The following is a 24,310-nucleotide window of genomic DNA, read 5'->3' as shown; positions in this document are numbered from 1 at the left end:
TGGAGTGAATATTTAGAACTAGCCATCTCACATAATAAATGCTTGATAAATGGGTTTCTTGACTTTAAAAAAAATGTCTGACTAGTGTTCAATGGAGTTGGAAGTATTTGTTAACATTATTACTTACACAGGTTACTTAATCAAATTTTAGACATTGTCAAACATATATGTAACTGTGGGTTTTCAAAAATGACTGTTGATATTATAATTCACAGGTTTCCTAATAAAATTTAGACACTGTCAAACACATTGGGCATGGAACTGTGGATTTTCCGAAATGAGTGTTACAGGAACACTGCGCTGTCTCTTACCAGTTTCTTTTCTTTAGCTCCTATGGCATTCAAATGCTCTTTGAGTAACACCTTTATTGTCCTAGGATAAGGAAGATTTAAGAGAGCTTTCCAGAACCCTATTTCATTGTTTTTAACAAATTCTTTCCCGCTTTCGGCCCTCTATAAGCAAGTTCTCTGCTACAAACAGATTAAATGCGTTGACTTCATCTGCTATAGTGACTCAGATTTCTTGACCTGATCTATTCTGCAGATCTAGTTTTTGAATCAGAAGTTAGGTAATGCCTTCTCCTGGGTTTTAATTATATGCATTTGGTATCTTGGGTAGGAAAGTTAACTCTTTTGTCTTTTTGAGCTGTATCACTTACACCTTTTTTTTTCTCCTGTCCAAAAAAGGGGGAATATGTCCTAATAACGTTTTTGATAGGCCCAAAATAGCCAGCTTCTCTGGGATATAAGCAACAAGATATTTGGTTTGGGACATTTCCAAATTCCTCAAACTTATTTCCTTTTTTTTTTTTTTGTGAGACAGAGTCTCGTTCTGTCATCCAGGCTAGAGTGCAGTTGTGTGATCTTGGCTCACGGCAACCTTCGCCTCCGGGGTTCAAGAGATTCTCCTGCCTCAGCCTCCCTAGTAGCTGGGACTACAGGCGTGCACCAACACGTCCGGGTAATTTTTATATTTTTAGTGGAGACAGGGTTTCACCATGTTCGGCAGGCTGGTCTCGAACTCCTGACCTCAGGTGATCCACCCGCCTTGGCCTCCCAAAGTGCTGGGATTACAGGCATGAGCCACTGCAGCTGGCCAGATTCCCCAAACTTCGAACGCCCTACTTCTTCTGAGGCCAACCTCAGGCCTACCACATAAGTCCTTCTTTATAGTGTCCGTTGAAGTGCCAGACTCATACAGAGCTCCCAAACTCACGTTGAAGAGGAGATTTAAGCCAAATGGAAATGTGCTATGGCAATTGTTCTACCAGTGTCCTTGATACAACAAACAAATCAGTAAATCAAAGATGTTAAGAGCCTGGTTATGAAACAGGATACTTAGTATGTATTTTATCATTTATTTATTTATTTATTTATTTAGAGAAGGAATCTCGCTCTTGTCACCCAGGCTGGAGTGCAGTGGTACCTTCTTGGCTCACTGCAACCTCTACCTCTCAGATTCAAGCGATTCTTCTGCCTCAGCCTCCCATGTAACTGGGATTACAGGTGCCTGCCACTACATCCGGCTAATTTTTGTATTTTTAGTAGAGACAGGGTTTCACCATATTGGCCAGGCTGGTCTCGAACTCGTGATCACAGGTGATCTGACTGCCTTGGCCTCCCAAAGTGCTGGGATTAGAGGCCTGAGCCACCGTGCCTGGCCTATTAATAATTAAGATGAATGTTAATACAAACGGTGCTATGGGACATTTATAGGGTAGCTGCCATTTAAAGAAAAAGAATTCTCTTACTTGAGACTGGTGGAAGGCATGGCAGATAGGACTTTGGCAAAGAATAGTGGAAAGAAAGTCGAAGACTGCGGGGAAATGCAAGTCTGTGGATACACAGGTTGATACAGTCTCTCTTAGAGGGCATGAATGGGCAGGAAGGACTTTAACACTTACTTAGTACCTACCCTATGCTAGGAGCTGGGGTAGGCATTTTGCAGACATCATCTTTTAAAAAGTTCCTTAAGAATCCCTCAATCCTTCTTCTACAGTCTCCAGCTCAATGATGTTAAGTGATTCCTCCATGCCACTAAATTAGAAAGTGGTGGGAACTCACATTCAAACCCAGGTCTGACCAACTTCAAAGGCCAGGAGGCTGTTTCCTTCATTCCATGGCTGCTCCCTCAAGAGTAACTCTGCATGGGGATAAGAGTAACTCTCTTCTAAGGTTGATCAAGGTCTCTTTCAATACTGAGGTTCTGGGACACAGATTAGAAGACACAGAAGAATTGCCCAGCCTTTTCCGCCCAAAGACCTGTTACTGAATTTTGTCTCCATGTGTCTGAAGGGTACTCCCCCATCATCATTTTCATTCATCCTGAGAAAGTCATCTCCCTGTGTGGAGGTGGTGGCCTTTTGGCTGAACTCAGCAGTCAACCTTCTCATTTTTGCTGGAAGGATTTGAGAGAATATGGGGGAGATGGTACACGAGCCAGTGGAGGATTAGTGGGGTTTTATGTTGTTGTGATGAACTTTATGATGTTAGTTTGTGGTTTCATGTAGCCTCATAAAGCAAGCTGGATGGTGATTATGTCACTTCCTCTGCCCTCCCGACAGAGAGAAGGCCTTCTTTAGTGCCTGGAGTATTTCCTGATGCTCCACTCAGGCCAGCTCACTTTTCAGATTTTAATGTGTTAATGTAAGAGGTGTGGAGAAGAAAAGAGGAAGAAGGGGTGGGGGAAAGCCATCAGCCCAAGTTGTCACACTGTCATCCTGGCTGACAAATGACTGATGTAAGAGCATGGTACCGAAACGTATAGAAACAGGCCTGTTGGCTTGGGCAGTACATAAATAAGCCAGTCACACATTTCTCGGATGGCTGGCAAAAGTTTTGTTGTCAAAGCAATGCCCCAGTCGAGCTTGCTTTGCTTACGCAAGGCCTCAGCCTCTGCCTCTGCCTCTTCCCCAAACCCAAGCTACCTGAGGAGGAGGAGCTGAGTGAGGGGGAGGGACCAACAGATTTGTCCCCTGTGCAGGCTGCCTGCCTGCTTGAGTTACATCCACAAATGCCTCGGAAGCAGCCAGCTGGCTGCATCTTTCTCCTCACATTCCTGGGTCTGTCTGGACTGGTTGGCACAGTTACCAGAACATACTACATTGGGATTGTGGAAGAATACTGGAACTATGTACCCCAAGGGAAGAATGTTATTACTGGGAAAAGTTTCACAGAAGACAAGTGAGTGAACTTAGGGTCCTCATTGACTCCCAGGTTTGGCCTCTTTTTGACTTTGTGTGGGGAAAGTTGTATTTCTTGGGTACTTACAATGGGGGTGAGTTGATCTAGACCAAGAGAAGGTGTTTTGTTTTTTGCTTGAAGAGCCCTATGTATGGATGGGTGTGTAATCTGGAAGAGATATTCATAGCTCCATGTATTTGTTGAGCCACCTATTAACAGCCTTGCCTGTGAAGAGACATACACACAACCAGGTGTTTGACAGTTTTCACCAGGCACTACTAGTAACTTCTGGGGGATTCTGTTTGTTTGTTTTTAAATGACAACACTTGGGATGAAGATTTGAGAAATTTCAAGAATTCCTTATTGTTAAAACACAGTGTTTTCTTAGTTTGTATTTTTGGAATGAAACATCATAATGGGAGATAAATATGCTAAGTCATGTTTTTCAACGTTTAAAAGAGGAGGAAGTCACAGGAGATTTGCCTGCTATTTTCAGAGTTTCCTTGAGTCTACTTAGAAATAGCTCTTTAACTGGTAAAAAGTTTATTCCAGCTCCAAGTCATTCATGCTGAGGGCAATATCTTATCCCAGAACACATAGCATAGCTAGGTGAGATGGCGCCATGGTGTTCTATGTTCCTGATTTTTAATTTGGGACAGAAAATAACCCTTGCTCCCTGCCCCCTCCAGGGCCTAGTATCTTAACTATCTAATTTGTTTCATGGATCTCCCTCCGAAGTCACCTCCTGACACCAGAAGCTGTCATGCTATTTTCAACTTTGTGGTTATTAGAACATCTTTTCAGATGTTTTGGCAACCTCTGTTGGATATTTGAATGCTTGCTTCTTTTCTGACAGGCAGAACCAGTTGCATTCCGCATCCATGTTCCATTTCCTAAAGATGAGTTTAGTTGATAAAATTCAGGAACAGCACAGGGCCTACCAACAAGTCTTTAAGAGCCAGGGCCCCTTGTCTTTGAGGAAAGACCAAAGATCCAGTTGGCTTGGAAATACAGCTTCCAAGTTTTCTAACAAAACAAAGGTGGTATAGTCATGTTTTGTTTACCAAAGATGAAGCCTGTGCCAGACAAGCTGCCAAGGCAGACTTTTCCTTAAGCTTTGTACCTGGAAATATAATGTCTGTAGGGCTATTTCCAAAGGAAACTCTTGATTGCTTTCAATCCCACATCTGCTGATCATTGGTGGTGGTGTCTTTACTGTGATGAATAGCTATGGGATTGAAAGGGTACCCAAAATGCCAGATGCCTTCTCTACAAATAGAGCTCTGCTATTCTCAGAGAGGGCTCAGTAGGAAACAGTCAATGTGAGCAGCTACTGGGGATAAGAATGTTGAAAATGTGTACACTGAGTGTAATGAATATAGCGTTTAAGCTAAATGTGATACTGGATTGCCTTTCCATAAGATTAACACCCACAGAAATTCTGTCTTCTTCCTAAAATGCCCACATCACTATAGCTGTGTATGGGCATTTATTCTGACCCAAAAATTCTATGAGGGACTTTTCAATTCATTACTGCTTGCAGATATTATTATTCTCATTTTATGAACCAGGAACCAAGGCTCTGAGGTTAAATACTTGCCGGAGTTTGTAAGTAAATGGTAGCACCAAACTCACATTGCTTTGGTTCCACAGCCCATATTTCTTTTCACTACACAATCTGTTTCTTGGTAAAGGTGATCCCTCCCCAGTGAATTAAAGCAACTTTGAGGGAAGCCAGGGATCAGAGTAATAAGAACTTTCTAGAAAGTCCTAATTTTGCCAAAGGCACGTTTAGTCTCTTTTGTCACTCTTCCTAGAAGCATGTTGAAAGGGATCACTGGTGGTCAGTGACCAAACAAGTTATATGGGTTAATTCAAAACCCCAAAGAATCATAAATACTCAAATACTACCATGCTGTTTTCACAAAGTGGGGTGCTGGAAGAAGTTGGGGTCTCTTGATCATTTCGACCAGAAGATGGTGCTTTGATGAAAGTGCAATAAAACATATAAAAACTGCTATGGTGGAAAAGAAAATAGGCATGATGAAAACAGTTGGTTTGGCATCAGATTTGAGTGAGATGGTTTCAAAATGCATGGTCCCATATGATAGTGCATTTGTTCTTAGAAGCAGCTGGCATGCTAAGGTGTCATACCTAGAACGCCAAGGTCCCCAAATATTTCTTTCTGGTATGCAAAGGGACAGAGTTTGTGTCAGACTGACTGCTACTTCTTGGAAGGGAAATCCAGGTGAGTATGCAGTGGATATTGGCTTTTATCAGTGATCCCATCAGGATACTGGTTTTTATCAGTGATCCCATCAGTGTTAGTGGTTGTGGTAGGTGGCTCAGACAAGTTCCTAAAAAGGTAGGACTGTTGTAGGTGGCTGACATTGCTTGTGGACCACAAGATACGCATCCTGGGTGTATGTGAAGATGCTGTGACTGGGACATAAGTGGAGTTCAGTGTGTGTACTCTGTGTTGTGCCATTTCCCCAGGAGCAGGAAGGAGTCATCATGGATGATGTAATCATGCCCCTCACTCAGCCTCCTGGAGGGTGGATAGGCTGCCTTTCTGAGGTCAGTCTGTTGTTTTGGATATTCACACTTGGACAAATGTCTGATATTTAAAGGATCAGGAGAGCCACGTGCTCAGAATTCCACCATGAGTGGAAAGAACCTGAAATAGAAATCCAGACACCTAACTTCTAGTGCTTGTTCTGCCCAACTTGTTGTGTAATCTTGAACATGTCATATAATCTCTCTGAATATCACTTTCCTCAATTTGTGTAAGAAGGGAGTTGAAATGTAATCCCTAGAGTCACTTGAGAAGTGTAATGCCAAAGCATTAGAAATAATTTTGAAACTGAATGAAAAATATCTTACCTGACTTGCCAGTTCTAGGAAGATTTTTGCAATGGTGAATGAAAGGAGAGAGATGATTTGCAAATTTTCAGTCCTAGAAATTAGAGTTGGAGAAGACCTGGGACTGATCATGGACATATGTGACAACTTTTGAAGTAGTCTGTATTTTTCTTTCTCCATTTTTTCCCCTGTCCTTTAAGAATTATCTCCAATTCCTCACCTCATATGTGAAGCTTTCCCCCATGAGCCTGGCTTGTACTGATCTGTTTCCTTCCTAACCACTCATGGAGCTTGGGGTCTTTATCATGAACTTGGACACTGCATTTTCTTCCCTCTCCATTGCCCTCTAATTGCTTGATGTACATCAGTCATGTCTGCAACTGCAGTAAAACACCATGATGATAGATAAGAAGTTTTGGCATATATTTAATAATCCCCCTTCCCTACATGGAACTTTGTCATTGACAGTATCCCATGGAGGATACAGTACAGGGCAGGCATTCAAAATCGTTGAAGTAAAAGCTAATCACCTTATCAATTGAGTTGTTCTGGTTGTTTTATCTTTGAATAAGGGGAATGGGCAAAAATCTGGGGCACAAGATGGTGGGTGCCAAAGTTTCAGTAATGTGAAAACATTTGGAAACCAAAGTTAGGCACATCCTTATGCACAAGGATGAGATTGGAAATGAATTGAAATCATTTCGCTGAGACTCTATAGCCCTCAGATGGTGCGATTTAACTTTTCTGCTTGGTACCTATGCTTGATTATAGGGTTCAAAAATATAATTGAGTCTATAATCACTAATGTTTCCTAAAAAGTATAGGATTTAGGAGTTAGATTCTATTTAGAAATATTTTCTCCAGATAAATATACTTCTCCTCCTCCTTGGAGTAAATGGGGACACTGGGCTCCTTTGAGTTGCCTGGGGATGGTGTCAGTATTTTGATCTATTTATACCAGTCCTGCTCAGGCTCATAAAGTGCTTAATTAAGGTGTGCGTTTGGTGGTAAAGGCTGATCTTTAATGGAAGTAGAGTGTGGTCATCTTATTTAAAGCCACAGTTCTCACCATAGACCTCATTAGGCCATCAACACACATTCAGCCTTTTTCTTCCCAGTGAAATGCAGGGTTTTCATGGATGCTAACTCATGGGTGGAACTGCACTTGAACATAAGTGAGGCTAACCGCTGCTCAAACCCCATTTTTGTAGAGTCTGTTAGTTGACCCAGCTACATCACTGCATCAGCCCAATGTATGGCAAGGGGCTTTGAGTATTCTAAGAAGCAGGCCCTAGAACGGGTGTGAGAGAGAACTCACACATCTATCTGAAAGAAGGACCAACTGAGGGGAAGCAGGGAGGAGACAGAGGTTTTTGTGAGCTTTGAAATAAAGGAAAGAATATCATCTGGTTAGTGCATGGTCTAAACAAATGGTAATTTTCAAACCTCAACTTCTGTCTTATCAGCACCAAAAATATTTTGTTTGGACTGATGCCATGTGAATCTCTTGGAGCTGCTGTTATATGCTATATCAGTAAGTGATTGTTTCTGGCTGCCGCTAGAGACTGGAGTATAATGTCTTCCACAAATTAGGATTTTGTATTCATTTGTAGAAGAATCTGGAAGTGGGCAGTCCAAGGCTGGTGGGATAGATGTTATAACAGGATCTCAGGGGCTTTCTGTATTTCTGATCCACCATCCTTAGCCTATGTGCTTTAAACCCTTTGTGGTTTCCCTCCTCAAGCACATTCATGGTCACAAGATTGCTGCTGGATCTCCAGCCATCGTGTCTATATTCCAGGAAGAAAGAAAGAAAGGCAAAAGGTAGAAGCAGAACAATTTTTGCTGCATCAGCCTTTTAAAGGGTTCTCATTGAAACCCTACCCAACCGATTTTACTTATATCTCATTGGATACTCATAGCCACAAAGAGGACTTGAAAAAATATAACCTTTCAGCTGTGTGCTTTTCTGCCTGAATAAAGATAGAATTTGCCTCTGACACTAAGAAAGAAGGGGAGCATGAATATTGCAAGGCAGCTGGCAGTCCCTGCTACCCTCCCCTACCTCAGTTCTCCCCTGTTTTCCATGATTCACAGGCATCCTCTTAGTCCCTGTCTTCCTTTTCCCACCTCCATATGATGGGCCCCCAAGGCCTGGTTAGCAGGATCTGAAAGATAACTCATTGACAGTATAGTAAGTTAGCTAAGTGTCACTGAGTATTTACTATGCTCCAGGCATTGCTTTAAAGGTTAGCACACCATGAAGTGGGGTGACCAATCTTCTGTCCCTGGGAGGGAGATCAGGGGGCATAGGGAGGATATCCCCAGCCAAGTGTAGCCCAGCCTTGGTCTAAGGGAGATGCCAAGGCAGTCCAGTTTGCTGGCAAAGTATGGGGCTCTGGCATCAACTGTCACATTTAGAATTCTTGCCCCACTTTATGGGCGAGTAATTCAATCTCTCTTTGCCTCAGTTTTCTCATCAGTAAAATAGGGATAGTGATAGTACTTGCTTTGAGGGTGTTTTAGTTTCCTGTGGCTGCTGTAACAAATTACCACAAACTGGGTGGCTTCAAACAATGGCAATTTATTCTCCCCCAGTTTTGGAGGCCAGACGTCTGAACTGGCCTGAGTGTCTTGGCAGGGCCACACTTCCTCTGGAGGTTCTAAGGGTGGGGCCATTCCTCGACTCTTCCAGGTTCTGGTATCTGCCAGCATTCCTTGGCTGTGGCTGCATCACTCTGATCTCTGCGTCCATTTTCATATTGTCTTCTTCTCTGTGTGTGTCTGGCCTGTGTTTGCCTCTTATAAGGACACTTTTGATGGCATTTAGGGCCCACCCAGCTAATCCAGGATAATCTCCCCATCTTAAGATCCTTAACTTAATCACATCTGCAAAGACCCATTTTTCCAATAAGTTTCTGCAGATGAGGACTGCAGAGTTATCTTTGGGACTTAGGATCTGCACATACTCAGACACAGTGCCTGCCACTTGAGAGCACTTGATCAGCTCCCGTGGTAGCTCTGCTGTCTCACAGGGTTCTCTGGAGAGCAGGAGCCTTGGGGGAAAGACCTTGGCTGGTCACATTTTCCTCTTTTCTAACAAAGCTTTATGCTTTACCAGAAATAATCATAACCGTCATTGATTCAGCACCACTCTCCCAGTTGCTGCGTGTGGGGCTCCACACCTCTTCTCATTGAATCCTTATGATAGCTCTACCATGGTCACCAGTTTACAGCAGAGGAAACTGCGTTCAGAGAGGTTAAGTCTCTTCCCCATTTCACAACCAGCAAGTGAGAGAGTTGGGATTCAAGCTCATTTTCCTTCTCCCTCATCATGCCATTTGTTTTGAATACGCCTCGTGTATGAAGGGCTTCTGTGGAAATGAAGCGTGAAAAGGAAGGACCCAAGACATAGGTGGTGCCAGGGGACCCAGAGTGAAAGAATATGTATAGAAGCACATCATCCAGATGGTATTAAAAATTATTAATCTAATAGGGAGGGTGCAGCTTCACCAAATTGAATGTGCAATCTCTGTCTCCACCCTTTCTTTTGCCAAGTGGCACTTGTCTCAATCTCATCTTTTTTTCTCCTTGGTGAAGAATGTTCCTTCTCAAGCTCAAACAGTATTTCTTGTCCTTATCGTGACTCTTATGATCTCACATGTTGGCTCTGACCACACTCTCTGCTAATGTTATTTTGCAGTTTATCTTCATCCTATATTTCCCTGCCCTCTCCACAGACAGGTGGGGCTCTGGACAGTAGAGTTGGCAGTTAACATTGTAAAACTGTGTGTTTATTGTCAAATGCATATGTTTTGTTTCCCAACTAGATGGTAAAACTCTCGCATGCAGGGACTGAGATTAATACAGCTTGGCCCCAGCTTTTAGTTTTATGTCCCAGACATAGTAGATGATCAACAATTGCTCCAACGAAGCCATCAGAAAACATCCCTCTAAAAGATGCAGAGGTCATGGGATTGCTGGTGTGGTTTACACCCCTGCAAGCTACAAAATCCTGAGAATCTAACCTGGAAGTCCAACTCTGTACTGTGTAGAGGATTCCCAAGAGCAGGTTTGTTCTGATAATGGTTAATCTCCTCTGCTTTTGGAAGATATCTCCCTCCACAGGATTGGCCCCAGGCATTGGCAATGTAATGTTCCAAGTCCCCAACTTGTCTTTAAGGCAGTTGCTAATGTTAACCTTCCTGGCCCCACTGGATTCCTTTGCAGCAGGAAGTAGACACCTCCTTAGCTTGAGTCAAGATATTAGAATGCAGATTGAAAATGTTCTTGAGGGATAGTGATTGCTCAGCCCCTCGCCATGGCTACGCGATAAACAACAGACGGCTCACCAATGCGATATTCTAACAAATATACTCCATTTAAATTGGAGACTGCTTCATGGGGATGGCTCCCTTGAAGTTACTTCCTTACTTTGTTTCTTGGGCAAATTTGCATTTTATAGAACTCAAAGTAGCTGGAGTTTCTGTTCTACTATTACAAATGCATAATATGTTCTCAATGGGTGGTTTGCTGTGTAGACGCCAAAACAAATACTTTATCTTTCTCTTATTTCTATCCCTTCCCACTTCTTTTTTTTTTTTACTTTCAAGTTTTTTTTTCCTATTAGTTAAAAAAGTATAGGATCTCACTGTATTGCCCAGGCTGGTCTTAAACTCCTAGCCTCAAGTGATCCTCCTGCCTTGGCCTCCCAAAGTGCTGGGATTAGGCGTGAGCCACCACACCCAGCCTCAACAAATTTTTATCAAATAGTTACTATAGTTTTTGTTTTGTGTTAAGTATCTCCCTAGGGCACCCTGATGGGTCAACACTGTCCTACTCTTGATGTGGAGTCAGTGCAGGGGAAGAAGTCCTGAGACAAGGAGGAAGCTATGGGTTCTCTTCACTGTCTGAGCAGGAGGCTCCTCCTGCAGCAGAGGAGGAGAGGGTCTTGCAATAATAATTAAATGCCCCCACCCAGAAGTGACACATGGCATTTCCACTCACAGCCCATTTGCCAGAACACTATGGCCCATCTAACTTGCAAAAGCAGAATCACTGTGGTCTTCTTTGGTTAGGAGGAAAGAAAAATTAGAATAGGCAAGCCCTAAAAAGCTCTACTACAGGAATCATTTGGTGATCTTAGGAAAAATACAGATGCCATGGTCTTGCCAGTAGAAAGTCTGATTCCATCGCCCTGAAGTGGGGCCTGAGAATAAAAATTTGGCAAATGTTCCAAATGATTCTAATGCAAGTGGTACATGGGTGGACATTTGGGAACCACTGCTTTAGAAAACCCAATCCCCCCTTGGGGTGACTATTGGCTGTATAGGTGATAAGACTGATACATGTCCAGGAATATGAAAAACAGTCAATGTATAACTCAGTGCCAAAATATGAAGCATATATAAGTGCTGCAGTCCCTACAGGGACTCAGCAAACACTTCACTGCCCCTCCTGATACTTACTTTGCCTCTTATTTGGGTGCCTTTGCCAGACAACTCATGGTAAGACCTGGTCTTGTGGAGGTGATGGAGAAAGGTCTTGGGCAGAGGTGGGGTCAGGACCTTTTAGCAGATTAAAAGCAGCAGTACATATGTGAAGAAGTGAGCATGTGTGCTCCACATGCATTTGCATGTGTGTATACTTTTGTGTCTTCATGTGTGCGGTGGAAGAACAGGGTAGAGAAGTAGAGTCCAATGTCCATCCTTCCCTGCAGGGCCTGTTGGAATGATAAGGTCCTATGAATAATAGTTTTGTATTATAGATTTTTACCCGTCAGGCTGAACTCAGAGAGCACACCAGTGATTCTGAATCTAATCCTTGCTGTGTCACCTTACTGGGTGACCCATTGTCAGCTATAAAACTGGGCAACTCTGAGGCTTATTAGCAAGCTTGGGGATGACTCAGTTCTTCCTCTGCCTCTTCCTCTTCCTTCTCCTTTTGAGCAGCCTGTTCAATCAGGAGTTGTATTCAGCTACTCGTTAACTGAGTCCTGAAAAACAGAAGTGGTTTAAATCGATTAAAGATGTATTATTATTGCTTACATAAAAGAGAGCCAGAGATTGGCAATCATCTGGGTTCCAGGTTCCTTTTGGCTTTCACTTGACCATCTCTAGGGTGTGACCCTCTTCCTCATTATCTCAAGATGGCTGCTGGAGCGCCAGTCATCATGTCTACATTTCAGGCATGAATAAAGGGAAGAGAAGAGGATAAAAAGGGTGTCTTCCAGCTACACCTGGAGAAGTATCATTGAGTGACTTCCGCTTACATCTGATTGGCTAGAATTATGTCACATGACTACTCCAAGTTGCAAGCAAGGCTGAGAAATGTAACAGCCTCTATTATAAAGGTCCAGGGTCAGGCATCTCAACTTTTATATCCCATTCTCTTGCACAGGGAAATGTAAGTCTTTGCCTTATAGAGTGGGAGAGGCCTAACTCTTGCTCCTGGGTAGACACTTGCAGGCTTAGTGGATGCTTGGATACAAGAGACCCAGAATGTTCATAGACGGGCCCAAGACTTCAGCCTCAATGCCTGAGAGGAGAGTTGGCAAGCCAGAGGTTGAGCAGGGATAGTGAGCAGATGCCATGCTCTCTGCTCCAGAGGCCAATCCCCTTGCAGAGCAGAACTCAATTCAACAACACCCTTTGTTGTGGCAGCTTTGTTTTTAGAAATAGAAGGCATGCAAGAGAATTTTGGTCCCTTGGCGGCCAAACAGCCTGGGTCTTCTTTTTTTTTCAATAAAATGTGAGCTTGTTTTTAGTATTGAATTTGTAGGTACAGAGTAACCGCCCCATCCCCCTACAACAGTATAAAAGAGGATGAGTGAAAGTAAACTTCTCATCCATCCTCCCTCCCACCTGTGGCTTCAGTCTCATAGTCTGGAGGCTACACTTTGTTTCCCTGGTCACTTTCCAGATGTATTCTTTGCATATAGGTAAATGTGCATTGTTAAACACACACACACACACACACACACACACACACAAATGGGATAATATTTTACATACGGCTCTGCAATTGGCTTTTTTTTTTATTAGTATCTTGGTGATCATGCCATATCAGCACCTGTAGACCATCTTATTCTTTTCTTATGGGTGTGTGGCATGAATGCCATCATTTATTTACCCAGCTGCCAGGTGAAGAACATTTTGGTCTTTCCAGGCTTTTGCTATCAAAATCATTCTCTAATTTTTTAAACAGGATTCCTGTCTTGATCACATTGTTTGGATTGGAAGCTGAACCTAGTAATTGGGGGACAGAGAACATTGCTGCCTCTGGGAGGTCTTGCCCTGTGATTCCTGGGGTTCTTCTCTAGTCAGGCCCATCTCTGGCTTCTCCATCGGGGTCTAAATTCATGGGTTCCTTCTTGTCCCAGGACCTCCTCCCTACCACGGACTCCACATCAAGGGTGGGATAGGGTTAACCCTGGGAAGGTTAATAATAGGGTGCTCTGGGCAGATAAATAGCATGGATCTCCTTCATCTATAGGAGAGGCTGAGTACTGAGGAGAGGAGAAAGTGGTCTGGTGATGGCCGTTCTTACCTCTCTTTGGCTGCAAGCCAAAAGCAGTCCACTCTACAGTTCACTGGACCAATTCTCCTTGGAATAGATTTTTGTGGCCACCTGTTAGTATTCGAGCATAATCTTTGTGGTCTCTTCACCCACCTCCCAAACCCCATCTCAAACAGCTAATCAAAGCCTCTTTTCCAATGACATACAGTGCTTACCCCACAGAAGTTCCACAGGTTGCAATTTTCTCCACCTTCAATGTCATTTCCAGTGAATTTTATCCACGCTGAAATGCTTCCAGCTCCCCAGTGATGTTCCAGTGCCCTTTAGATCTGAGACCCAGCTGCTCTACCCCTTAATCTGGCTCAGCTGAAAACCCTGGAGGATTCTCCAGCCTCTGAGGCCAAGGTCTGCTTCACTAAAAGAGGCTTTGTTGCTGGTGGGTTTGACCTGGCTTATGATTTTATTATGTGGTCTGGGGCAGGCTGTATACCTCAGCTGGTTAGAGAGTGGGAGTGATAATCACTTTTTAGCTTGACTTTTAAATCTTGCTGTGCTCTCTTTATTTTCTTTTAAATTTTGCTATGCTGTAAGCTTCAGTTTACAAATTAGAAAATGTCAAGGTGGCTGTAAACCCCATTTGTTAGCAGGTCCCAACAGTCTTTGAGAGGCATACCCAGCAAACTGAAGCCTATAAGGTTGTTATATTAGGTAGCTAGTCAGGCATGAGCAGGGCAGGAGAGGGGTCCACCTGACCAAGAATGTCAGGTAACCATCAGGTGATGGTCAGGCAGTTGTTAACTGTCTCTCTAAAGTAATAATTGGTCACAGACAGTGCCAGGGAAAGGCAATCTCCCTATAGATAGAAAAAACCTGAAACTGGTGATCAGCCACTTCCTGATAAGATCTCAGGAGTTGGGCAAATGGGTTCAAGCAAGTGTATTGAGGGGCAAAATGGCGGAGTTTAACTGGTATATGACCTTCCAGGGACATTCCGCCACTAAGGGAAGAATGCCTCACGTGAGCATGCGTACAGCTCCAGTAAACACACTGCACATGCTCATCTCCCAGGCCACTGCACATATGGACAACCCGTGCCAAGGGAAGAATCAGGGGAGAAGGGACACAAGAGCCCAGAAGTATGCCAGTGTATAGAACCCCAAGTCAAAAGGTCAAACTGCGCACCTGTTTTTCAAGTCGCCTGCTTGGCCCTCTTCCAAGGGTACTTTCCTTCCTTTTGTTCCTACTCTAAAGCCTTTTAATAAACTTTCATTCCTGCTCTAAAACTTGCCTCAGTCTCTCCTTCTGCCTTATGCCCCTTAGTTGAATTGAATTCTTTCTTCTGAGGAGGCAGGAATTGAGGTTGCTGCAGGCCCATATGAATTTGCTGCTGGTAACAAGGTCATATGGTGAATTTCTGAGAGCAGCTGGGTCTCAGATCTAAACAACTCAGTGTGTTTTCTCCCAGTAGTAAGATGTGATGTCATCCAGGTGTAGAGAGGACCCGAAGACTCTGGAGTACTGTGTGGCCTGGCCATTTGTGTAGGGTAAGAAGAGCAACTATGTGCTTGGAGTGCCCCCACCCTCATGTCCACAGCGGACATCTAGTGTGGATCATGGCATTCTTCTCTCATTGAACTCAACCTCAACTTGTTTTCTAAGCAATTGCCACCAATCAGATTTGGTGCACAAGATAAAATCTATTGGCTATCCTGGACCTAGAGGGTATTCAAATATGGCAACCTATGCTTTTCAGCAAATAGAGTTTGCAACACCATCCCAGCTTTAGCTTGCCAAGATGGGGACAAACTCACATTTGTTTGTTTGTTTTTAAGTGCCAAAGCCATTAAACACCAACTCTGCCAGGCAAGTTGCTGGGGCTTAGGAATAAAAAGGATGTTTAAAGGGGTATTGTCTTCAATGAGCTCACAAACCAGAGATGTGCATATCTCATTGTAACACGCTTTGGTGAGTACCATTATTAGCACAAGAACAGAGCACTGTGTATGTAGAGAGGAGGAAAAGAAGAAGAGTGTGAACCTACCTCAAAGGGTGCTTGGCAGGTAGAGAATGAGGAAGACCATTGAGGCCCAGGAAAAAGAATGTGCAGAAGTCTTAAAATGCTGAAAGGACATGGTGTGTACCAAGAAGAGAGTGTCTGATCTGGCAGGAGCATGGGGACCTGGGAGTTGGGGCAAAGAGGGAGGAAATGAGGTTGGAGAGAAAAGCTGTTTCTTCAAAGAGGACTTTTTCTGCTTTGATTTGAACCTGTGGATCCTTCTCCCCAGCTTGACTCAGATGTCCTTTCCTCCATCTGCCTAAGTGATTCTTCTACCTTCTAGGGTGGTTCCCATCTTCTGCTCCATGCAGGGATGGATTCCAGGCTGCTCAATATGTTGATCTCTAGCTCCATCATCCTGAAAAGTCTTCGGGGTGGGCAAAGACACCATTTATTATTAAGACTGCTTAGGAGCTTTGAAGTAGGAGCTGCTTTGAAGTAGGAGTGCCTGAGTCACTGTATACTAACGTGATCATGTCTTTGAGGAAATGAAGATGAAGCCCTGAAAATATCTCTTTATCTTTTTGATCTATAGTGTTTTTCCCAACCTTAATGAAGCTAACAAAGATTCATTATTTAATACAAAGGCTATCAGACCTGGTGTGATTCCATCAACAAAGGAATGTGGCTGTAAACCCTATTTGTCAGCAAGTCTGCCCCTTGTCAGAAAGAAGGGAGAGCAATGCAGAAAAGATGACATTTAAGTAAAGAAAGATAATAAAACTTCACAAAGAAAGTCCCAGACTAGATAGGCAAGCAGATGCCACCCTGAGTCACTGGGAGTAGGAGGCCCAGCTGAATCAGATACCAAGGAATAACATCCCCCAAATCAGGCATGAAGTTAAATAGAGCCCTGGTGAACATACAGATGTAATGACTCAATGTTCAGAGGTGGAAGGTAAGGAAGGGGCTTGATCCAGTGAGCAGAAGCAGATGAGAAAAATCATGTGGGCAGGTATGATGAAGAGGAATCAGATACGGGATCCTTCCAAAATTGTCTTCCCAAGACACAGATCTGGTTAAATATATCTGTTTAAGAATCTTCAGTGGCTCTTATTTGAAGATATAATTACATCTAAATGCCTTAGCCAAGCACTCAAATTTCTCCACAGTTTCCCTCTTATCAAATTTTCTGGTCCTATGAAGCTGCCTGTGATTTCCTGAACTGACTTCTAATTCTCTCACCTGGACACCTTTCTCAAGCTCTTCCTTCTACTTGAGCAAGGTATTGAGGTATCTCTCCCTCTGTCCTAAATTCCCATAACATGTTCTTTTCCTACAATTCTTAGCAGTTTCCTTTGTGCAGGTAACAATGGCTTTGTTCCATCCTCTTGACTACAAACGTACTTATTTAGAGATTGTAACTTTTTCATTATTGTACTCAAAACAACATCTAGCCCAGTACTTTGCATGCTATAAATCCTTAATCTGTACTTGTTGAAAGTCAGCAGAATGGCTTTCAAGCTTACCCAAGACTGAAACAGAGGCGATGCCCATGGGATCTTCTGGGAGAGTTCCTTTTTTTTTAAATTTTTTATTATACTTTAAGTTCTAGGGTACATGTGCACAACGTGCAGGTTTGTTACATATGTATACATGTGCCATGTTGGTGTGCTGCACCCATTAACTCATCATTTACATTAGGTATATCCTGGGAGAGTTCTTAAAGGGGTCATGCGGGGTGATAGGGGCAGCCAGAGCCTATGACAAAGGCAGGCAGAGCATTCCTGTTGGTCCCCCTCCAGAGTGGTCATGAAAGTCTCTTTTAAATTTAATTTTATTTATTGCTTTTCTTTTATACCACCACTGAAATGCCTGAAGTTCATGGAAGCCCTTAAGGGCTTATTTCATTAGGGTGACACAGTCATACATGGGTATAAACTTTATATATTCTGGTCCAGGAAATATGTCCACCTCAGAAAGAGCACTGTCCCTGGGTCTGTCTCTGGACAGAATAGGAATTCAAATGAGGTACAGTTAAAGGCTGAACCCCAAGAGTCTATGAGTTTATAGCTCCACCTGCTGATATCTGAGGCTGGGGTTTGGGACTAGACAAGGGTGCCTGTCCAAGGTATCTGCCTAGGATTCTGACTTGGAGAAGGGAGAGAAGAATCAAAGAGGATCATTGTGCCCTATGCTGAGAGGGGTGAGGGATGGGAATAGTTGGTGCAGGACACTCTAGAGGAATTTGTGAGACTTGAGTCATCTCACAACTTTTCAGGCTCCAGTGCCATAGAACAGAGCTTCTAGAGTCTTCTAGATCCAACTGGTCTACCCATCTTAGAATTACCCTGACACTCACTGTGGACCTGGAATGAACAAAACTGCATGACTTGCTCATTCTGGCCCAGAGTGGGTGGACTAAATACTCTGTTAGACATTAATTCCTTTGGAAAAGGCTGGGATAGGTTTCCTTTGGAAACGATTGGGAAAGAAAAGAAAAACAGAAAAAAATTATTAGGGCCACAGAAAAGTAGAAAAGAGAAGTGCTCCATGATACATGATACATGCTTAATACATTTTTTTGAATAAATTATATGAATGATTGAATTCTTGGAACTGAGTAAAAGCATAGAAAGTACAATAAAATAAAAACAGAAAAAATGAAAAGAAATAGTCATACGATGATGAAAACAAGTAGGAGTTGATTAGAGGGGAAAAAGTCAATAGCCAAATTTAAGAGATTAGAGGAATAAACAACTCTCAGACAGACTTCCTCCTATGGTTACCTGAAGCTCCAGACTCATGTCCCAGTTCCAAGTACACAAGAAAGAGATCCTTCACAAGTCCCTAGATTTTCTCAGATTTAACCAATCAGACACTCTGTGACTGTCCCTGAGCTAATCATAGTGGCCCAAAGTAGGCTGGCTGGGGGATGAATGATATCAATTGGCCAGGTCTGGATCACAAGTCCTGCCCTAACAACAGCTTATTAGAGAAACTTGGCATGCTCATAGGCTAGGCTGAGGCACTTGCTCCATTAGTGGGGCTGGGGGATGGAGCCCCATCCGAAGCACAGAGAATGAGAGTGGGAAAGGTGTGCTCTCCCACTCTGGGCACACTCCTCACTCCTCAAAGAGTGGAGTGTGTGTGCCGAGTTGCCAAAACTTTAAAATGTCTTCTACATCAACTTTTTCTATTTTTTTTTTTCTTGAGTAACTCTTCATTGTTTGAGAGTATACTGAAGCATTACTTCCTTAAGGAAACTTCCCCTGACTTATCTTTGACTTCAGATTAGATGCCCCAAAACATAATCTGTGTTCTCACAACTCTCCCTTCCAGAATAGGGGCTTTGTCTTTTTTCCTCCATATCCCTGGTACTGAGGGCAGGGCTTGGTATAATTAATGTTTGTTGGATAACTGAGAGAGAATAAGTGCACGGACACTTGCAGGAGTGTGTCTCAGAGTAAGATGTGGCCTCTTGCCCCCAAAAGGGACACAGCTACATTGGGATGGCTGCACCCAGGAGTGGTGGAGCTTTTGCTCAAGCGGAAGCCAGTATTTATGGAGCTGGAGCTAGGACAGGAGCTCCATGCCAAGCAAATAGACTGAGAGTGGGGAAGGGGGCTTCACTTCTCCAAGAGAAGATTGTTGGGCAACTCCCAAGTGGTGCTGTTGTTTCAGGCTTCCAGACACCAGGGACTGAGTCTGCCCTACATCTAGGTCCCCAGGAGGGCATCTGGTCATCTCAAGTCTTAGGATTCTGTTTTTCTCATGTCCACCCCTTTTCTTCTATTGCACCACCCCATTCTGGTCTCATAACAGTCTCTCTGCCCCTCAACTTTGCTCTGCCTTTACCTCAACTCCTCTAAAACTTGCACACCACTGCCATAGAAAGGTCCTTGAACACATGATTATTATGTCACCCACTTTGTGAAAAACCTCAGTGAGTCTCAGTGCTTCCAAGATAAATTTTAAATTCTCCAACCCAGAATTAAACTTGTCAGTCCATCTCTGGAACGTACCTGCATCCTTATCTCTCACTCCTCACTTCCTAGACCTGTGCACCAGCCTATAACCTGCTCTTCCCATTCCATCTGCACTGCTTCCTCCTCACTGTACATCTGTTGTCCCACTGAGTGTCCTCACTTTTCTCTTTTGTTATCCAATCCTACTTCTCCGTAATTCTTGGAATTGTCTGACCTCTTGTACCCACAGCAATCTTTTCCTTCTCCAAACCATTTTTTTTTTTGAGACAGGATCTTGCTCTGTCATCCAGGCTAGAGTGCAGTGGTGCAATCTTGGCTCACCATAGCCTTAACTTCCCAGGCTCAAGTGATCCTCCCACCTTAGCCTCCCAAAGTGGGATTACAGGCATGAGCCACTGTGCCTGGCTGTTTTTTTTTTTTTTTTTAAGACGGAGTCTTGCTCTGTCACCCAGGCTGGCACGATCATGGCTCACTGCAGCCTTGATTTCCCAGGCTTGAGTGATCCTCCTGCCTCAGCATATCAGGTAGCTGGGACTACAGGCAGCCCACCACCATGCCCGGCTTTTTTGTTTGTTTGCAGAAACAGGGCCTCACTATGTTGCCCAGGCTGGTCTCGAACTCCTAGGCTCAAGACATCTGCCTGCCTTGGCCTCCCATTGCTGGGATTACAGGTGTGGACCACTATGCCTGGCCTCCCTGAACTATTACGTTCCTAGAAATGTTGAGCCTGTATCTGTTGTATCAATCATTCACTTGACACTTAATCATCTAAGCCCATTATTTGATTATAAACTTTTGTACACCATCTAGTCACAGGCTGGGAATGCAGTAAATGTGCAATGAGTGTTAGTTAAATGAAAAAGCAAAGGGGAACATGTTGAGTGGAAAGGGGCACATTTGTAGTGTGGCTTTAGAGTTCTTTGGATTTGTTTTAGTTTGATCGTGAATACTGCTTGTGCCCCTTGGCTTGCCACTTAATTGCTGAATCTCATTTCCACATTAGTAAATTGAGGATAATCTTCCCAGCCCTACAGAGGTCGTAGTTTATAGTGAACACCAAATGAGAGGTCATACATGCAATACTTTATAAACTCCTAATGGTAAGCTATTAGGGCTTCTCTTTTCATTTCGGTTAAAAATGTTTTTCTTCTTACTTTTAGACTTGCAACCTTATTTCTCGAAAGAGGGCCCAACAGGATAGGCAGTATTTACAAAAAGGCTGTTTACAGACACTTCACTGATGGAACCTACTCCATAGAGATCCCCAAACCTCCCTGGCTTGGATTCCTGGGCCCCATCTTGAGGGCTGAAGTGGGTGATGTGATTGTCATTCATTTAAAGAACTTTGCTTCTCGACCTTACTCTCTGCATCCACATGGCGTTTTCTACAACAAAGATTCAGAAGGTAAATATCAATCCTTTATTATTGGGGTCTTGTCTCTATTTCATAAGTAAGGTAACTGTCAGAGTTAAAGAGATTTTAGGAGCACAATGATTACATGGATATATTTATCTTCTCTCTGTCTCCTTCTCCATCCATCTCCATCTATCTATTCTGTCTCTCTCTTCCCTTTCTTGTTTTTTTGTTTGTTTGTTTGTGTGTTTTTGTTTTTTTGTTTTGTTTGTTTTGTTTTGTTGTCCAGGCTGGAGTGCAGTGGCATGATATCAGCTCACTGCAACCTCCATCTCCCTGGTTCAAGATATTCTCCTGCCTCAGCCTCTCTAGTAGCTGGGATTACAGATGTGCACCATCACGCCCTGCTAATTTTTTGTATTTTTAGTAGAGAAAATATGGCTTCACCACATTGGCCAAGCTGGTCTCAAACTCCTGACCTCAAATGATCCGCCCACCTAGGCCTCTCAAAGTGCTGGGATTACAGGTGTGAGCCACCATGCCTGGCTCCCCTTCATGCTTTTTCTTTCCCTTATTTCCTCCCTCTCCTCTTTCTTGCTCTTCTTTATGTTGACACAGAACTCCTCGGTACCTGCTCCACCACGCCCCAGGAGCACACTAGCTTTCTTCCTTGTCACTTAGTTGTGCCTGATTTGCATACTGGATAAAGGGCAACATGCTCCTATCTCCAGTAGCAGCCTTGGCTGTGGGTACATTTTTATCAACAGAAGCTGATCCCCACTCCTTGCTTCAGGCTGCTGTTTTTGGTGCTGCCTTTGTGAAGCAGCCCTGTCTTACTTCTTGTGTGTATGTTAGGAGTTTCATTAGGGCAGTTTCTGGATTCCTCCCTAATTGAAAAATATTAATCAACTTTCTTAGACTTTTGAGACAGAAGTATTTCTCCAACATCAAAAATAATTTTTTTGAATCCTGTATTTCATTCTTGCTCATGACCTGGTGGAATAGGTTGAAAGGTGCTGTACCTGCTAGGTGACTGCTTCTAGGAAATGTGCCAGCACAGTGCCATTAACTCTGATGCAACTCACATTATCATCAAGGAGGAGTTTCTGGGCATTAACAAATATCCCAAGGCAGCCTAACTTGTGAGGCAGCTGCCCCGGCCATGTCTCTATAAGCAGCCAGAGGAGAGAACTCTGATGGTGAACACACAACTAGGATTGCCCTTTGTTCTGGGCTCTTTTCCTCCACCTGGAGTGCAGCCAAGATTTGGTAGTTCTTAGTTGTTGAGGATGAGCACAAAAATTGTGCCAGGTAAATTTTAAGGTGTAACTATGAATGCATTTTCTTTAATATAGTTTTTTTAACTTTTATTTTAAGTTCAGGGATATAAGTGCAGGTTTGTTACATAGGTAAACTTGTGTCATGGGGATTTGTTGTAAAGATTATTTCATCACCCAGGAATTAAGCCTAGTACCCATTAGTTATTTTTCCTGATCCTCTCCCTCCTCCAACCCTCCATCCTCTGCTAGGCCCCAGTGTGTGTTGTTCCCCTCTATGTGTCCATGTGTTCTCATAATTTAGCTCCCACTTGTAAGTCAGAATATGTGATATTTGGTTTTCTCTTCCTGTGTTACTTTGCTAAGGATAATGGCCTCCAGCTTTATCCATGTCCCTGCAAAGGACATCATCTCATTCTTCTTATGGCTGCATAGTATTCCAAGGTGTATATGCATGTCATTTTCTTTATCAAGTTTATCACTGATGGGTGTTCAGTTTGACTCCATGTGTCTTATTTATGCTGCAGGTAGAAAGTAAAGATGTACCAAGATAGCTGTGCCTGCCTTTTCAAATGTGGAGAAAATAGGGGCATCTTTAAGTATAATTTTTGTCTTCATTCCTCCATGTGTTTCTGGAAAGCATGCCTTAATAGAGTTAATGGTGTCCTGAAAAATCATTTAGGCCAGTGATTCTAAAACTTTATAGGGCTACAAATTCTTTTTTCAAAAAAATTGTGGTAAAACATATGAACATAAAATTTACCATCTTAGCCATTTTCAAGTGTTCAATTTGGTGGCATTAATTACATCCACAAGGTTGTACAATCATCACCATTATCTATTTCCACAACCTTTTCATCATCCCAAACCGAAACTATATAGCCATTAATCAATACCTCTCCATTCCTCCCTTTTGCTGCCCCACTGGTAATTTCTACTCTACTTTCTATGTCTATGAATGTGCCTTTTGTGTCTGGCTTAGTTCACTTAGCATAATATTTTCAATGCTTACGCATATTGTAGTATGCATCATAATGTAATTCCTTTTAAGGCTGAATACTATTCAATTGCATGTATATACCACACTTTGTTTATCCATTCATCTGTTGATGAATGCTTTGGTTGTTTCCACATCTTGGCTATTGTGAATAATACTGCTATAAACATTGGTGCACCACAGATCCTTCTGAGCATCTGTGAGAGCCATGAGCCCTTGCACCAGAAAAATATGTATGTGCATAATTTTTTTTGAGATGGGGTCTCACTTTGTCACTCAGGATGGAGTGCAGTAGTGCAATCATGGTTCATTGCAGCCTTGAACTCCTGTGCTCAAGTGATCCTCCTGCCTCACCCTCCCAAGTAGCTGGGACTCTGCCACTACACCTGGCTAATTTTTAAAATTTTTTCATAGAGATAGGATCTTGCTGTGTTGTCCAGGCTGGCCTCAAATTCCTGGCCTCAAGCAGTCCTCCTACCTTGGCCTCTCAAAGTGCAGGGATAACAGTCATGAGCCACTGTGCGCAGCCTGTGGACAAAATTTTGAACCCACTTTTAAGAGGTTCTCAGAGTCCCTGAAAACATTCATAGGTCCTTAAATTAAGAACATTTCAAATGTTGCTTACCCAGGAAACCTTCTCTATCCCGTCTGCAGGACTGTCCCATTTCAGAAGTGTGTTGGTTTATCTCATAACACTTAATACTGGCTGGACATGGTGGCTCATGCCTGTAATCCCAGCACTTTGGGAGGCCGAGGTGGGTGGATCACCTGAGGTCGGGCATTTGAGACCAGCGTGGCCAACAGGCGAAACCCCATCTCTACTAAAAATACAAAAAATTAGCCAGGAGTCGTGGCACATGCCTATAACCCCAGCTACTTGGGAGGCTGAGGCAGGAGAGTCGCTTGAACCTGGGAGGTGGAGGCTGCAGTGAGCCGAGACCATGCCATTGCACTCCAGCCTGGGCAACAGAGGAAGACTCCATCTCAAAAGAAACAAAAAACAAAGCAAAACAAAAACAAAAACAAACCCCACTTAATACTGGTATAGTAGACATACAAATGGCCAATAGGTATATAAAAAGAATGCTCAACATCACTAATCATTGGGGAAATGCAATGAGATCAACATCACTAA

General features: G+C 43.2%; 1 protein-coding gene across 1 annotated transcript in view; it reads left to right on the top strand.

Moving 5' to 3' along the window:
* The first annotated feature begins 3,003 nt into the window (after positions 1–3,003).
* Positions 3,004–24,310, top strand: part of HEPHL1 (hephaestin like 1) — a 97,763-nt gene continuing 76,456 nt past the window's right edge. The window contains exons 1-2 of the mRNA XM_030828934.1: positions 3,004–3,182; positions 20,708–20,952. Of these exons, the coding sequence (XP_030684794.1) occupies positions 3,013–3,182; positions 20,708–20,952 (415 nt within the window). The 5' untranslated portion in view covers positions 3,004–3,012. The remainder of the gene's footprint in view (positions 3,183–20,707; positions 20,953–24,310) is intronic.

The sequence above is a fragment of the Nomascus leucogenys genome, chromosome 15, assembly GCF_006542625.1.
Source record: "Nomascus leucogenys isolate Asia chromosome 15, Asia_NLE_v1, whole genome shotgun sequence".
Taxonomy (NCBI): domain Eukaryota; kingdom Metazoa; phylum Chordata; class Mammalia; order Primates; family Hylobatidae; genus Nomascus; species Nomascus leucogenys.
Note: the sequence above shows the minus strand (reverse complement) of the source record. Positions and strands in the feature narration are given on the sequence as shown.